This window comes from Salvelinus fontinalis, chromosome 37, assembly GCF_029448725.1.
Source record: "Salvelinus fontinalis isolate EN_2023a chromosome 37, ASM2944872v1, whole genome shotgun sequence".
Taxonomy (NCBI): domain Eukaryota; kingdom Metazoa; phylum Chordata; class Actinopteri; order Salmoniformes; family Salmonidae; genus Salvelinus; species Salvelinus fontinalis.
The window spans coordinates 32,742,650-32,759,353 of record NC_074701.1 but is presented as its reverse complement, the minus strand read 5'-3'; the positions used below and the strand labels follow the sequence as shown (position 1 = coordinate 32,759,353).

Genomic DNA, 16,704 nt, shown 5'->3' with positions numbered 1-16,704 from the left:
GAGAGAGTGAGACAGGGAGAGAAAGAGAGAAAATTGAGAGAAAAATAGAGAGTAAAGTGACATGGACATGTGTCCTTATGGCCAAGGTCTCCAGTCACGCAGTGTGACTACAGTAATGGAAATTTGGTGAATCAACCCCCCATACCATTCTAAACCTGAGGGGGGCGCACTCGAGTCACACAAACACACCTTGTCTGGATTTGGACTTACTTTCTGCCTCGTGTTGAGTTATAACTCCCTCCGTATTTCTTCCGATTAAGGATGAGAGCAGCAATTTCTGGCACGTAGCGAGCAAACATGGCCTACATGCATGAAACAGAAAAAAGAAAAGGGCATGCAGAAAGGGTTCTACCGCGTACAAGGAAAGACAGCAGAACCTTCCGGAAAATACTTACTTTCTCCCATTAACCGCACTATAGGAACCACCATATTTCTTGCGGTTTCCTATTAACTCTATGATTTCAGGGACGTAGCTGGCAAACATGGCCTAAGGAGAAGATAGGAGACACAAGAAGAGACTAAAGAAGACACTAGGCCATAGAGGGGGTGGAGGGGGAGCCGTCTAGCGGGCGCTTAAATCCAAACAGATTTCTGGGTGGAGACAATACTTCTTAAGATATCAAATAAATGTGCAAATGCTGAAAAACTGGGGGGATGTTAGTGTCCAGAAGTTTCTCTTGTAGTTCTCCCTCAGCATTGACACTTTAAAGAAGAGAACAAACTAAGAGATGTGTTGCCCAATCAATGTTTAAAAAAAATAATTTGGGGTAAAATCAAAAGAAAATATTTTTATTAAGAAAACCCCAGTTTTTAAGGGTCATGGGTTTTGGGAAGAAAAAAGAAGAAAGTGTAAATAGCGCCACAGCCGACCAAAAACGGTCGATCTGAAATAGCATCCAAAATATCTGGAAGTGGCAAAGAGAAGAGGGGGGAAAAAAACCTATGTGCCATGTTTTGTCCAACAAACACCAATGATGTGGCAGGTTGATTTGAGCAGGCCGGCCTGATGGTCCACAGCTGCAAAACACATTAAGACTCATTTGGAGGGCAGTGGGAATGAGCTGGATGCATTTGGCAAAGTGTTGCAGCCTGCTGTCCTGAAGTACAGTACTTCTCTTTTCCTGCCTATGTCAATGTCAATATCATGCTAGCACTGTTTAGTTCTTTTTGATGACTGTTTAGCGGTTAAGCGCTTTGCTAGCCATTTAGCTACCCAGTATCCAACTGTTTAGCTATTTGCAAAACGTCGAGCGGTTTGCTTACTATTTAGCTATTCACAAACCGTTGATCCGTTCGCTAACTGTATATCTATTCAAACCTTTGAGCCGTTCGCTAACTGTATATCTATTCAAACCTTTGAGCCGTTTGCTAACTGTATATCTATTCAAACCTTTGAGCTGTTTGCTAACTGTATATCTATTCAAACCTTTGAGCAGTTCGCTAACTGTATAGATATCCACTAACTGTTGAGCTGTTTGCTAACAGTTGAGCTATCCACTAACTGTTGAGCTGTTTGCTAACCGTTTAGCTATCCATTAATTGTTGAGCTGTTTGCTAACTGTATAGAAGCAGACCTGCTGCTGCTAACCCTGAATGGCCTTTAGACATAGTAACACACTTCCTTTATTTTATTACATCTCTACGACGACCACATGGCACACTCTCAAACAGCTGGGGGGGGGGGGGGGGTCATCATCTACCTGATCATATGAGATGGATGGCGTTATAGGCTAATAGTCCAAACTAACGGACATCGGTTTAGCTGCAGTGAGCCCCTTTTCCTCTAGGGGGTGCTGGTCTGACTGTGGTTAAATGTCAGGGGGGGAAAAGAGCTGCAGTCGCTATGGTAACACTCAGGCTGACCTAGGCCTGGTCTTCCTGCCACTGTGTTTGTTGGAATAGTGGGGAGGGACACGAGAGGAAGGGAGTAGTCCTGAGACCGCAGACTGCTTTAAGAAGAACGGCAACAACAACATTATCAGGCCGCAGGTGTATTACATTATCTTATAACTACTCTTCAGACCAATACAACCCACATGCTATAGGAAGGGGGACAAGGGGAGAAACTACAGTACCCAGATACAGACAAATAACATTGATAGTAGTGTAAGCAGGGAGGTACACTGTACATATCTAAATATGTAAGCTTAAGAGTTCTATGTAAACATTGCTAAACTATCATTAAGCTACATTTCAAAATACTTTACAGGTAATAATGTTGAGTAAGACATTGAAGTCTAAAGTATCGTTTACTGATTTTGCTGTCTGGTTTAACAGTTATATGGTGTGAAGATGGAGACAGGCAGGTTGAGGGTGGGGGGAGGGGTGCAAGGGGGAGGAAGGGAGAGAAAAATGTTGTTTTACCAAACCCCCGAGGATGAAGAAGACCATGAACAGGCGTCCCAGGGTGGTTTTTGCATAGACATCCCCGTAGCCCACTGTTGACATAGTGACCATGAGCAAGTAGACACATTCCCAATAGGAAAGTGACTGGGAATTTTGGAAGTTTTCCCAAGGATCCCCTGAGTTTTCCACCTAGAAACGGGAGCGGGAAGGAGATTTGAATAGGGTAGAATGTCAGTCAGAAGCAAAAACGTTGGAAGGATTTTGATCACAACCTCTGAAGCAGGTTCTAAAGGTTCATTCTACCACCAACATGGTCTTAAGAGTCAATCAAACCAGCATTGCAAAGTATACACAATAGCCAACAAACATGCCTTCCCGCGGATTAATACATTTCCTGCATGGTTGAGGATGCTGTAACACTACCGAGTACCTCCTCCACTGGTTAGTGCCTCCAGTTCGGAATGACTGAAATGAACACGACATGGTTCTGACACTTAGGGCAGCAGTTTGCAAACAAAGGCCCTGCATACGACCTTCTCAATACAAGTTTGATTGAATCTGGCCCTGGTGAACTGATGTGCTTTCATTCTAATCTGATAAGCAGGATTTCTGGAACCTTAATATTGATCTAATGCTGCCATCTAGTGTCAGGAGGTTAGCAGTATCCACCTGCATGTTCTAATGCTGTATTGGTTGGTGTGTTACTGAACTGTTGGTTGAGCTATTGATATAAGTGTACTGACAGCTTGAGCCAGCTATTTGTAAGAAATAACAGAAAAAGTGAAAAAAGGTCAGATTTGATTAAAAGATCTGTATTTTTACTGATAAAAAGGACAGACATTGATCTGTAGTTTTACTGATAAAAAGGACAGACATTGATCTGTAGTTCTACTGATATAAAGGACAGACATTGATCTGTAGTTCTAATGATTGATTAAAGCGCCCCTAACTCTTCATCATCACATGGAAACACCCTCTAATGGCCGGTCCGAAGGCAATCCCTAGCCCCCTCCACTCGGGTGGCAGCACATCTGAACTGGGTGGGTGGGGGCTACACGAAGACAGCGCCCACCTAGCCTTTTTAACTAACATGCTGATTCTCAAATCAAGCCCCGCCCCCTACCCAATAGGCCCTGCTGTGGATCTGAGAAGATCGTATAGGTTTAAGCAATATGGTAAATTGCTGCTTCACCTTGCCTTCAGATAGGCTGGGAATTACCATATAGTTGCGGGCACTGAAAGTGTTGTATTTTGTAACTGGCAGAACTATTGCCCCAATGGGTGTGGAACACGGTGCTCTAGGGTATCCCAGCGATAGTTTGTCATAAAAACACATGTAGAGCAGTGCAGGGTTTAAAAAAAAAAAACTAACTTTTTAGTGCACACAACTGTATACAATTAGTTCCGTATTGCTTACATACCTAACTGATAGTTTCGAACTTACAGGAGTGCCCAGGGGGTAGGGGGTAGGGGTTGGTCTGGGACCCTTCAGCACTCCAGATCTGCCACACATCCAGGGGGAAGGGAGGGGCTAGAGGTTGTTTTCGGACCAAGCGTTAGGAGTTCTCACCTCCCTTACTCCCCCTGTAGCCCAGCCCCCCCGCCCAGCCACTTACCAAATGTATGAATCCGGCAGCTGTTAGCCATGTGCTTATGAAGATGGAACACAGGTTCACCAGCTTGATGGAATTGCTGGGTAGAATAAGAACCATAAAAATCTCTCAAAGAGATCCAGACCAGGTAAGGGTGACAGAGAGAGAATAATGTAATGGGAGAGGTTCATCTACGTAAGGCTAGAAAACACCTGGTTTAGGTTGTAAAGTACAGTACTGTACATGTCCTCTCTGCTCCTGTCATTATTTTACCATTACGTCAAGTTCTGTCTTTATGTCTGGCACTGTATGACAGTAACATACAAAAGAAAATGTCGTTAAGCATTATAATAAATTCTTTTTTTAAAAGACTTGCTATTCTGTTCTCTTTCTCTACGCCAGGAAATTAATGGGACTGTGGGTCTCTAGGGGGTGGGATCAGGTCAAAAACAAAAATGCACCCAAACAAACATAAAAATGAATTAAGCTGAAAGGGATTACTCTATTGAACTGCTAAGGCACATTATGTCATGCCAGCACTCCACCCATCATCTTGTGTTGTTTTTCCTACATAGATTCAACAGCTACTGCAGTGTCTGTTCTTGCAGTGTCTGTTCTTAATAGGGAACGTGTCATGCTTTAGTTCAGGATCTGTCTACATTCATCATGCACTCTCTCTTTCACTTTTTATCTCTCTCCCTCCCTCTCTACCTATCTCTCCTTTACCTATGTTAGTGCTGAACCACAGAAAGAGAGGATTACTGTACATTACTCAACGACTCTGTGTTTACAGTGTCAACAGTCCTGAAAGGAGAGGAGAGGCACGCTGGGCCAAACAGTCATCTAGAGAAACCTCAGTGACACTTTACTGGACAGTCCTGCTATTTACCCAGCCACATGGGAAAATGGAAGTTAAATTACATAGTTATTACATAACAATTTCAGAAGACATGAGTGAGATTCATTGGAGCGACTATACAATGTGCCCGTGTGGCTCAGTTGGGACAGCATGGCGCTTGCAACACTATGGTTGTGGGTTCAATTCCCATGGTGGACCAGTATGAAAAAGCACAAAATGCACTCACTACTGCAAGTCGCTCTGGATAAGAATGTCTGCTAAATGACAAAAATGTACATGTAAAATTTGTTTCAGGTGCTTGAGTGAAATGATTTGTGAACGTGATGAGGAATCCCCCATTCCCTGCTTTGAAGTTGTTACCACTTAAGTTCAAATATCTAAGTCTGGAACAGGACTGTAAAATAAAGTGTCACCACAGCGTCTAGACAAAGATCAAACCTGAGCCGAGCTTCTATGTCAGATGGATTCTGGAGATAGTTGGTGTGGTGCTACCATGCTGGAGTGGTGGTGGTAGTCCAATGAAAGCCCTAATACTTACCTTGTTTTTAAGATATTCAAAAACTGTAAAATTTCAGAGAACTGTATCAATCTCAAGGCTCTCAGGAATCTTAAGCCTGAGTGAGAGAGAGAGAGAGAGAGAGAGAGAGAGAGAGAGAGAGAGATATTAATTAATGTTAATCATCAATCAAGTTTATTTTATTTAGCCCTTCGTACATCAGCTAATATCTCGAAGTGCTGTACAGAAACCCAGCCTACATTTACATTACATTTTAGTCATTTAGCAGACGCTCTTATCCAGAGCGACTTACAGAGTGCATACATTTTTATTACATTTTTACATACTGAGACAAGGATATCCCTACCCGCCAAACCCTCCCTAACCCGGACGACGCTATGCCAATTGTGCGTCGCCCCACGGACCTCCCGGTTGCGGCCGGCTGCGACAGAGCCTGGGTGCGAACCCAGAGACTCTGGTGGCTCAGCTGGCCTAGACAACTGCGCCACCCGGGAGGCCCAGCCTAAAACCCCAAACAGCAAGCAATGCAGGTGTAGAAGCACGTGAAGTATCATACATACTATAAAACAATGGTGTTTTACGCACATCCAACATCACACAAGAGCTGACCATAAAAATGACAATACTGGACAGAACAAGAACACCTGAGAAAGTCCATGTTAGTCAAAAGATTGTCAATATATCACCAAAATATTTAGTAAGAAATCTCGTGTGGGCATTGCCTGGAATTTATCTGCACAGCAGGATATGCTAACTTTGAGTGTATTCAAGGTTTAAAAAGTTACGTTTGTAATTTCCAATTTAAAATGTCAAACTTCATTTGCCCTAACGAAAAATGTATCAACCCCTACAAAAAATGTCCATACATTTGAATCTTGCTGTAGCAAACTGGCTCAAATTAAGATCCTACATCTGCACGTTAATCATAAATACAGTACTGTATTCTTCATATATACAGTGGGGAGAACAAGTAGTTGATACACTGCCCATTTTTCAGGTTTTCCTACTTACAAAGCATGTAGAGGTCTGTAATTTTTATCATAGGTACACTTCAACTGTGAGAGACGGAATCTAAAACAAAAATCCAGAAAATCACATTGTATGATTTTTAGGTAATTAATTTGCATTTTATTGCATGACATAAGTATTTGATCACCTACCAACCAGTAAGAATTCCATCTCTCACAGACCTGTTAGTTTTTCTTTAAGAAGCCCTCATGTTCTCCACTCATTACCTGTATTAACTGCACCTGTTTGAACTCGTTACCTGTATAAAAGACACCTGTCCACACACTCAATCAAACAGACTCCAACCTCTCCACAATGGCCAAGACCAGAGAGCTGTGTAAGGACATCAGGGATAAAATTGTAGACCTGCACAAGGCTGGGATGGGCTACAGGACAATAGGCAAGCATCTTTGTGAGAAGGCAACAACTGTTGCCGCAATTATTAGAAAATGGAAGTTCAAGATGACGGTCAATCACCCTCGGTCTGGGGCTCCATGCAAGATCTCACCTCGTGGGGCATCAACGATCATGAGGAAGGTGAGGGATCAGCCCAGAACTACACGGCAGGACCTGGTCAATGACCTGAAGAGAGCTGTGACCACAGTCTCAAAGAAAACCATTAGTAACACACTACGCCGTCATGGATTAAAATCCTGCAGCGCACGCAAGGTCCCTCTGCTCAAGCCAGCGCATGTCCAGGCCCGTCTGAAGTTTGCCAATGACCATCTGGATGATCCAGAGGAGGAATGTGAGAAGGTCATGTGGTCTGATGAGACAAAAATAGAGCTTTTTGGTCTAAACTCCACTCACTGTGTTTGGAGAAGGAAGAAGGATGAGTACAACCCCAAGAACACCATCCCAACCGTGAAGCATGGAGGTGGAAACATCATTCTTTGGGGATGCTTTTCTGCAAAGGGGACAGGACGACTGCACCGTATTGAGGGGAGGATGGATGGGGCCATGTATCGTGAGATCTTGGCCAACAACCTCCTTCCCTCAGTAAGAGCATTGAAGATGGGTCGTGGCTGGGTCTTCCAGCATGACAATGACCCGAAACACACAGCCAGGGCAACTAAGGAGTGGCTCCGTAAGAAGCATCTCAAGGTCCTGGAGTGGCCTAGCCAGTCTCCAGACCTAAACCCAATAGAACATATTTGGAGGGAGCTGAAAGTCCGTATTGCCCAGTGACAGCCCCGAAACCTGAAGGATCTGGAGAAGGTCTGTATGAAGGAGTGGGCCAAAATCCCTGCTGCAGTGTGTGCAAACCTGGTCAAGTACTACAGGAAACGTATGATCTCTGTAATTGCAAACAAAGGTTTCTGTACCAAATATTACGTTCTGCTTTTCTGATGTATCAAATACTTATGTCATGCAATAAAATGCAAATTAATTACTTAAAAATCATACAATGTTCCTCCCGGGTGGCGCAGTGGTCTAGGGCACTGCATCGCAGCGCTAGCTGCGCCACCAGAGACTCTGGGTTCGCGCCCAGGTTCTGTCGCAGCCGGCCGCGACCGGGAGGTCCGTGGGGCGACGCACAATTGGCCTAGCGTCGTCCGGGTTAGGGAGGGTTTGGCCGGTAGGGATATCCTTGTCTCATCACACACCAGCGACTCCTGTGGCGGGCCGGGCGCAGTGCGCGCTAATCAAGGGAGCCAGGTGCACGGTGTTTCCTCCGACACATTGGTGTGGCTGGCTTCCGGGTTGGAGGCGAACTGTGTTAAGAAGCAGTGCGGCTTGGTTGGGTTGTGTTTCGGAGGACGCATGGCTTTCGACCTTCGTCTCTCCCGAGCCCATACGGGAGTTGTAGCGATGAGACAAGATAGTAATTACTAACAATTGGATACCACGAAATTGGGTTTGTACAGCTGAAAACTGTTGTTCTGATTAAAGAAGCAATAAAACTGGCCTTCTATGACTAGTTGAGTATCTGGAGCATCAGCTTTTGTGGGTTCGATTATATGCTCAAAATGTCCAGAAACAAAGAACATCACTACTGCCCTCTATAACAAGATCAACAGTGAAGAGGCGACTCCGGGATGACGGTCCAGTGTCTGTGTTCTTTTGCCCATCTTAATCTTTTCTTTTTATTGGCCAGTCTGAGATATGGCTTTTTCTTAGAAGGCCAGCATCCCGGAGTCACCTCTTCACTGTTGACGTTGAGACTGGTGTTTTGCAGGTACTATTTAATGAAGCTGCCAGTTGAGGACTTGTGAGGCGTCTGTTTCTCAAACTAGACCCTCTAATGTACTTGTCCTCTTGCTAAGTTGTGCACCGGGGCCTCCCACTCTTTCTATTCTGGTTAGAGCCAGTTTGCGCTGTTCTGTGAAGGGAGTAGTACACAGCATTGTACGAGATCTTCAGTTTCTTGGCAATTTCTCGCATGGAATAGCCTTCATTTCTCAGAACAAGAAAAGACTGACGAGTTTCAGAAGAAAGGTCATTGTTTCTGGCCATTTTGAGCCTGTAATCGAACCCACAAAAGCTGATGCTCCAGATACTCAACTAGTCTAAAGAAGGCCAGTTTTATTGCTTCTTTAATCAGAACAACAGTTTTCAGCTGTGCAAACATAATTGCAAACGGGTTTTCTAACAATCAATTAGCCTTTTAAAATGATAAACTTGGATTAGCAAACACAACGTGCCATTGGAACACAGGAGTGATGGTTGCTGATAATGGGCCTCTGTACATATTCCATAAAAAAATCTGCTGTTTCCAACTACAATAGTCATTTACAATATTAACAATGTCTACACTGTATTTCTGATCAATTATATGTTATTTTAATGGTCAAAAAAGTAGCTTCTCTTTAAAAAACAAGGACATTTCTAAGCGACCCCAAACTTTTGAACGGTAGTGTACAGTAGATATACTTTGTGATTTGTAGCCTCTAAGGTGGCTATATTAGGAACACCTGTTCTTTCCATGACAGACTGACCAGGTGAATCCAGGTAAAAGCTATGATCCCTTATTGATGTCACTTGTTAAGTCCACTTCAATCAGTGTAGATGAAGGGGAGGAGACAGGTTAAAGAAGGATTTTTAAGCCTTGAGACAATTGTAACATGGATTGTGTACATGTGCCATTCAGAGGGTGAATGGGGAATACAAAACATTTAAGTACCTTTGAAAGGGTATGGTAATAGGTGCCAGGCTCACTGGTTTGAGTCAAGAACTGCAACGCAGCTGAGTTTTTTACACTCAACAGTTTCCCGTGTTTATCAAGAATGGTCGACCACTTAAAGGCCATCCAGCCAAGTTGACAACTGTGGGAAGCATTGGAGTCAAAATGGGCCAGCATCCCTGTGGAAAGCTTTCGACACCTTGTAGAGTCCATTCCCCGATGAATTGAGGCTGTTCTGAGGGCGAAAGGAAGGGGGGAGCGAGTTTGTGCCCTACATGTGTATCTGTCGGATTCCAAAATGAGCTCACCCAGAGATTAAAGAAACAATGCAACACCTGCCTCAATATCAGTTTACACCCCACCACTACGCTCTGATTCACTGTGTGTGGATGGATGGAATCATTTACACCACACCACTACGCTCTGATTCACTGTGTGTGGATGGATGGAATCATTTACACCACACCACTACGCTCTGATTCACTGTGTGTGGATGGATGGATGGAATCATTTACACCACACCACTACGCTCTGATTCACTGTGTGTGTGGATGGATGGAATCATTTACACCACACCACTACGCTCTGATTCACTGTGTGTGTGGATGGATGGAATCATTTACACCACACCACTACGCTCTGATTCACTGTGTATGTGGATGGATGGAATCATTTACACCACACCACTACGCTCTGATTCACTGTGTATGTGGATGGATGGAATCATTTACACCACACCACTACGCTCTGATTCACTGTGTATGTGGATGGATGGAATCATTTACACCACACCACTACGCTCTGATTCACTGTGTATGTGGATGGATGGAATCATTTACACCACACCACTACGCTCTGATTCACTGTGTGCGTGGATGGATGGAATCATTTACACCACACCACTACGCTCTGATTCACTGTGTATGTGGATGGATGGAATCATTTACACCACACCACTACGCTCTGATTCACTGTGTGCGTGGATGGATGGAATCATTTACACCACACCACTACGCTCTGATTCACTGTGTATGTGGATGGATGGAATCATTTACACCACACCACTACGCTCTGATTCACTGTGTATGTGGATGGATGGAATCATTTACACCACACCACTACGCTCTGATTCACTGTGTATGTGGATGGATGGAATCATTTACACCACACCACTACGCTCTGATTCACTGTGTATGTGGATGGATGGAATCATTTACACCACACCACTACGCTCTGATTCACTGTGTATGTGGATGGATGGAATCATTTACACCACACCACTACGCTCTGATTCACTGTGTATGTGGATGGATGGAATCATTTACACCACACCACTACGCTCTGATTCACTGTGTATGTGGATGGATGGAATCATTTACACCACACCACTACGCTCTGATTCACTGTGTATGTGGATGGATGGAATCATTTACACCACACCACTACGCTCTGATTCACTGTGTGCGTGGATGGATGGAATCATTTACACCACACCACTACGCTCTGATTCACTGTGTATGTGGATGGATGGAATCATTTACACCACACCACTACGCTCTGATTCACTGTGTATGTGGATGGATGGAATCATTTACACCACACCACTACGCTCTGATTCACTGTGTATGTGGATGGATGGAATCATTTACACCACACCACTACGCTCTGATTCACTGTGTATGTGGATGGATGGAATCATTTACACCACACCACTACGCTCTGATTCACTGTGTGCGTGGATGGATGGAATCATTTACACCACACCACTACGCTCTGATTCACTGTGTATGTGGATGGATGGAATCATTTACACCACACCACTACGCTCTGATTCACTGTGTGCGTGGATGGATGGAATCATTTACACCACACCACTACGCTCTGATTCACTGTGTATGTGGATGGATGGAATCATTTACACCACACCACTACGCTCTGATTCACTGTGTATGTGGATGGATGGAATCATTTACACCACACCACTACGCTCTGATTCACTGTGTATGTGGATGGATGGAATCATTTACACCACACCACTACGCTCTGATTCACTGTGTATGTGGATGGATGGAATCATTTACACCACACCACTACGCTCTGATTCACTGTGTATGTGGATGGATGGAATCATTTACACCACACCACTACGCTCTGATTCACTGTGTATGTGGATGGATGGAATCATTTACACCACACCACTACGCTCTGATTCACTGTGTATGTGGATGGATGGAATCATTTACACCACACCACTACGCTCTGATTCACTGTGTATGTGGATGGATGGAATCATTTACACCACACCACTACGCTCTGATTCACTGTGTGCGTGGATGGATGGAATCATTTACACCACACCACTACGCTCTGATTCACTGTGTGTGTGGATGGATGGAATCATTTACACCACACCACTACGCTCTGATTCACTGTGTGCGTGGATGGATGGAATCATTTACACCACACCACTACGCTCTGATTCACTGTGTATGTGGATGGATGGAATCATTTACACCACACCACTACGCTCTGATTCACTGTGTGCGTGGATGGATGGAATCATTTACACCACACCACTACGCTCTGATTCACTGTGTGTGTGGATGGATGGAATCATTTACACCACACCACTACGCTCTGATTCACTGTGTGCGTGGATGGATGGAATCATTTACACCACACCACTACGCTCTGATTCACTGTGTGTGTGGATGGATGGAATCATTTACACCACACCACTACGCTCTGATTCACTGTGTATGTGGATGGATGGAATCATTTACACCACACCACTACGCTCTGATTCACTGTGTGTGTGGATGGATGGAATCATTTACACCACACCACTACGCTCTGATTCACTGTGTGTGTGGATGGATGGAATCATTTACACCACACCACTACGCTCTGATTCACTGTGTGCGTGGATGGATGGAATCATTTACACCACACCACTACGCTCTGATTCACTGTGTGTGTGGATGGATGGAATCATTTACACCACAACACTACGCTCTGATTCACTGTGTGTGTGGATGGATGGAATCATTTACACCACACCACCACGCTCTGATTCACTGTGTGTGTGGATGGATGGAATCATTTACACCACACCACCACGCTCTGATTCACTGTGTGTGTGGATGGATGGAATCATTTACACCACACCACCACGCTCTGATTCACTGTGTATGTGTGTGGATGGATGGAATCATTTACACCACACCACCACGCTCTGATTCACTGTGTGTGTGGATGGATGGAATCATTTACACCACACCACCACGCTCTGATTCACTGTGTGTGTGGATGGATGGAATCATTTACACCACACCACCACGCTCTGATTCACTGTGTATGTGTGTGGATGGATGGAATCATTTACACCACACCACCACGCTCTGATTCACTGTGTATGTGTGTGGATGGATGGAATCATTTACACCACACCACCACGCTCTGATTCACTGTGTATGTGTGTGGATGGATGGAATCATTTACACCACACCACCACGCTCTGATTCACTGTGTATGTGTGTGGATGGATGGAATCATTTACACCACACCACCACGCTCTGATTCACTGTGTATGTGTGTGGATGGATGGAATCATTTACACCACACCACCACGCTCTGATTCACTGTGTATGTGTGTGGATGGATGGAATCATTTACACCACACCACCACGCTATGATTCACTGTGTGTGTGGATGGATGGAATCATTTACACCACACCACCACGCTCTGATTCACTGTGTATGTGTGTGGATGGATGAAATCATTTACACCACACCACCACGCTCTGATTCACTGTGTATGTGTGGATGGATGGAATCATTTACACCAGTAGTGACTTAGGTTAATAGAGAAGGGCAGGCCGATGTTGACCAGATTAACTTTGAAACATTAACTTGAAGTCTAATCTCTCATGGACACACTGTACATACGTAACATGGTGTCATAGCATCTGACCATTTGGACAAATTACGATTTTACAAGGGTTCGCATCCTCCGAATATTAGAAGGGGAGATTTGACCCACACACTGGACTGAAACGTCTGTTTAGGGGGTGAATATTAGAAGGGGAGATTTGACCCACACACTGGACTGAAACGTCTGTTTAGGGGGTGAATATTAGAAGGGGAGATTTGACCCACACACTGGACTGAAACGTCTGTTTAGGGGGTGAATATTAGAAGGGGAGATTTGACCCACACACTGGACTGAAACGTCTGTTTAGGGGGTGAATATTAGAAGGGGAGATTTGACCCACACACTGGACTGAAACGTCTGTTTAGGGGGTGAATATTAGAAGGGGAGATTTGACCCACACACTGGACGGAAACGTCTGTTTAGGGGGTGAATATTAGAAGGGGAGATTTGACCCACACACTGGACTGAAACGTCTGTTTAGGGGGTGAATATTAGAAGGGGAGATTTGACCCACACAATGGACTGAAACGTCTGTTTAGGGGGTGAATATTAGAAGGGGAGATTTGACCCACACACTGGACGGAAACGTCTGTTTAGGGGGTGAATATTAGAAGGGGAGATTTGACCCACACACTGGACGGAAACGTCTGTTTAGGGGGTGAATATTAGAAGGGGAGATTTGACCCACACACTGGACGGAAACGTCTGTTTAGGGGGTGAATATTAGAAGGGGAGATTTGACCCACACACTGGACGGAAACGTCTGTTTAGGGGGTGAATATTAGAAGGGGAGATTTGACCCACACACTGGACTGAAACGTCTGTTTAGGGGGTGAATATTAGAAGGGGAGATTTGACCCACACACTGGACTGAAACGTCTGTTTAGGGGGTGAATATTAGAAGGGGAGATTTGACCCACACACTGGACTGAAACGTCTGTTTAGGGGGTGAATATTAGAAGGGGAGATTTGACCCACACACTGGACTGAAACGTCTGTTTAGGGGGTGAATATTAGAAGGGGAGATTTGACCCACACACTGGACGGAAACGTCTGTTTAGGGGGTGAATATTAGAAGGGGAGATTTGACCCACACACTGGACTGAAACGTCTGTTTAGGGGGTGAATATTAGAAGGGGAGATTTGACCCACACACTGGACTGAAACGTCTGTTTAGGGGGTGAATATTAGAAGGGGAGATTTGACCCACACACTGGACTGAAACGTCTGTTTAGGGGGTGAATATTAGAAGGGGAGATTTGACCCACACACTGGACTGAAACGTCTGTTTAGGGGGTGAATATTAGAAGGGGAGATTTGACCCACACACTGGACTGAAACGTCTGTTTAGGGGGTGAATATTAGAAGGGGAGATTTGACCCACACACTGGACTGAAACGTCTGTTTAGGGGGTGAATATTAGAAGGGGAGATTTGACCCACACACTGGACTGAAACGTCTGTTTAGGGGGTGAATATTAGAAGGGGAGATTTGACCCACACACTGGACTGAAACGTCTGTTTAGGGGTTGGACACTTCTCAAGTCTGGTTAGTATATTCTTTTCATACATCTACCCCTAGATCGTAATCGAGCGTCTGACGCAATTAACGCAAGATTTTAGTTTTTGGTATCCAAGATTACATGAAGTCTGTGTTTTTAGATCTGTTTAAAGATTCATTCATGGTGTAAACAGATACATTCTGTAAACACAAGTCTTAGTCAGGCAACTTACAGCTACCACAAATATTTAGTATACCCGGCCCATGCGGCTATCAAACCCACAACCCAGATGCTACAAACATGATTTTCCAACAAACTAAGCCATTCCTTTGAATTCCTCCGCTGCTGTTCGCTACATACTTCAGTCTGACTGACATCAATAGAGTCGTTTGTGGTGACGTCAAAATGAGGGGTGTTGTACAGAACAAAGTCATCAGCTATTGGATCAGCTCTAACCAATGGCGAATTTGCAAAACATTGCTTTACCCATGTGTGTTCTGGCTATGGCCCAACCCATTGGTTTCTGGGACCAATCAGACAGTCTATAACGTATTTCCATTCTAGGAATCGTAGGGGAGGTACTCAGATCCAGACTCATTGCGGAGAAGAAACTAACGGGCGTGGCGTAGCGTTTAGCCGCAGCAAGGAGTTTGGGTAGCCAGGCAACCACACGGCAGGAGCAGAGTAAAGAATAAGAATCATAACCACGAGGGATTCCATTCCCTTCCCAGACCTCGGTCCTTACCGCATTAGGAGATGAACCAGATGTATGTTTGAACAGGGCCCAGACCATATTTTAGGCAGAAACATAGTTTATACAACTAGGAATCACAGACAAGACCAGACAGTTTGACTATGGCCCTAGATCTCTATTCTCACCCCATTTGGAGAGGAAGCGTATACTGGACCAGACAGACTGTTTGAACATGACCCAGACCCCATATTCTACCATTCTTACTCCACATAGAATAACTATGGCCCTAGATCTCTATTCTTACCCCATTTGGAGAGAAAGTTCAGAGAGGTCCAGAGAGCAAGATAGGGTCCCTTCTGCCTCTCCTTCTCCATAGCCACTCCACGAGGCCCCAGCCTCACCCTGTACCCTTTCTGAAACAACTCTCCACACGACTTCCTTCTCCTGAACGTGTCTCCACGGGTCTCAGAGCGAGGGGCGGCGCCACCGCGTGGACCCCGGTACATCAGGAGCTTAGTAGGGATCATCACTATCGATCACAGATACTTAGTTATCTATTGTAGAGTCTCCGGTAGTTTCTCTTAAGGGTCCTTGTCCTTCTGAAGAGTGGAACTAAGCTTTAATTCTTCAGAAGTCCTATTCTCTAGTTCTAAGGTCCAATGCTGTGTTTTCCAGAGTGTCTCAAAGGAAGAGATGAAGAACTGTTTCTTGAAGGAGGAAATGGATAAAGAAATATTATTTGGAAGACAGACAAGTAGAGTTTTTCCAGGTAGAATTGCGTGCATAGAACACCTGATAAAAGGTGCAGAATCAAGTGCTGCGCGTGCAGAAGAGAACACCAGACTGAGTGAGAGTCAGATAGACAATGCCTCCATGTACCTGTCTGGTACAAACTGTATGCTGGTCTGGTCTGATATAAGCTGTGACACAGTAGAGGATCTGTTCATAATCTGAACAGCCCAAACAGATTTCCCTTCGCCCTCTCTGGTGTACCTACAGAGAGTCATGTGGATGTTTCTCCCACCAATAAGGGGCTGTGTTCAGAGGTGAGGCGTTTTTAAAAGTGCCTGAACCCATCCAGGGATTTAGAGAGAGAGAGAGAGAGAGAGAGAGAGAGAGAGAGATACAC

The 16,704-nt window shown here is 44.7% G+C and overlaps 1 protein-coding gene across 25 annotated transcripts in view; it reads right to left on the bottom strand.

The window, feature by feature from the left end:
• LOC129836540 (calcium-activated potassium channel subunit alpha-1-like) overlaps positions 1-16,704 on the bottom strand; it is a 361,164-nt gene that overhangs the window by 121,626 nt on the left and 222,834 nt on the right. For 21 of the 25 annotated variants that reach the window (XM_055902881.1, XM_055902888.1, XM_055902872.1 and 18 more), the window contains exons 6-9: positions 5,336-5,411; positions 3,963-4,038; positions 2,365-2,535; positions 396-487 (exon numbers count right to left, since the gene is read on the bottom strand). In XM_055902881.1, coding sequence (XP_055758856.1) covers positions 396-487; positions 2,365-2,535; positions 3,963-4,038; positions 5,336-5,411 — 415 coding nt within the window. Of the gene's footprint in view, positions 1-210; positions 303-395; positions 488-2,364; positions 2,536-3,962; positions 4,039-5,335; positions 5,412-16,704 lie in introns of all 25 variants that reach the window. The other 4 variants (XM_055902871.1, XM_055902883.1, XM_055902893.1 and 1 more) reach the window with 1 other exon arrangement.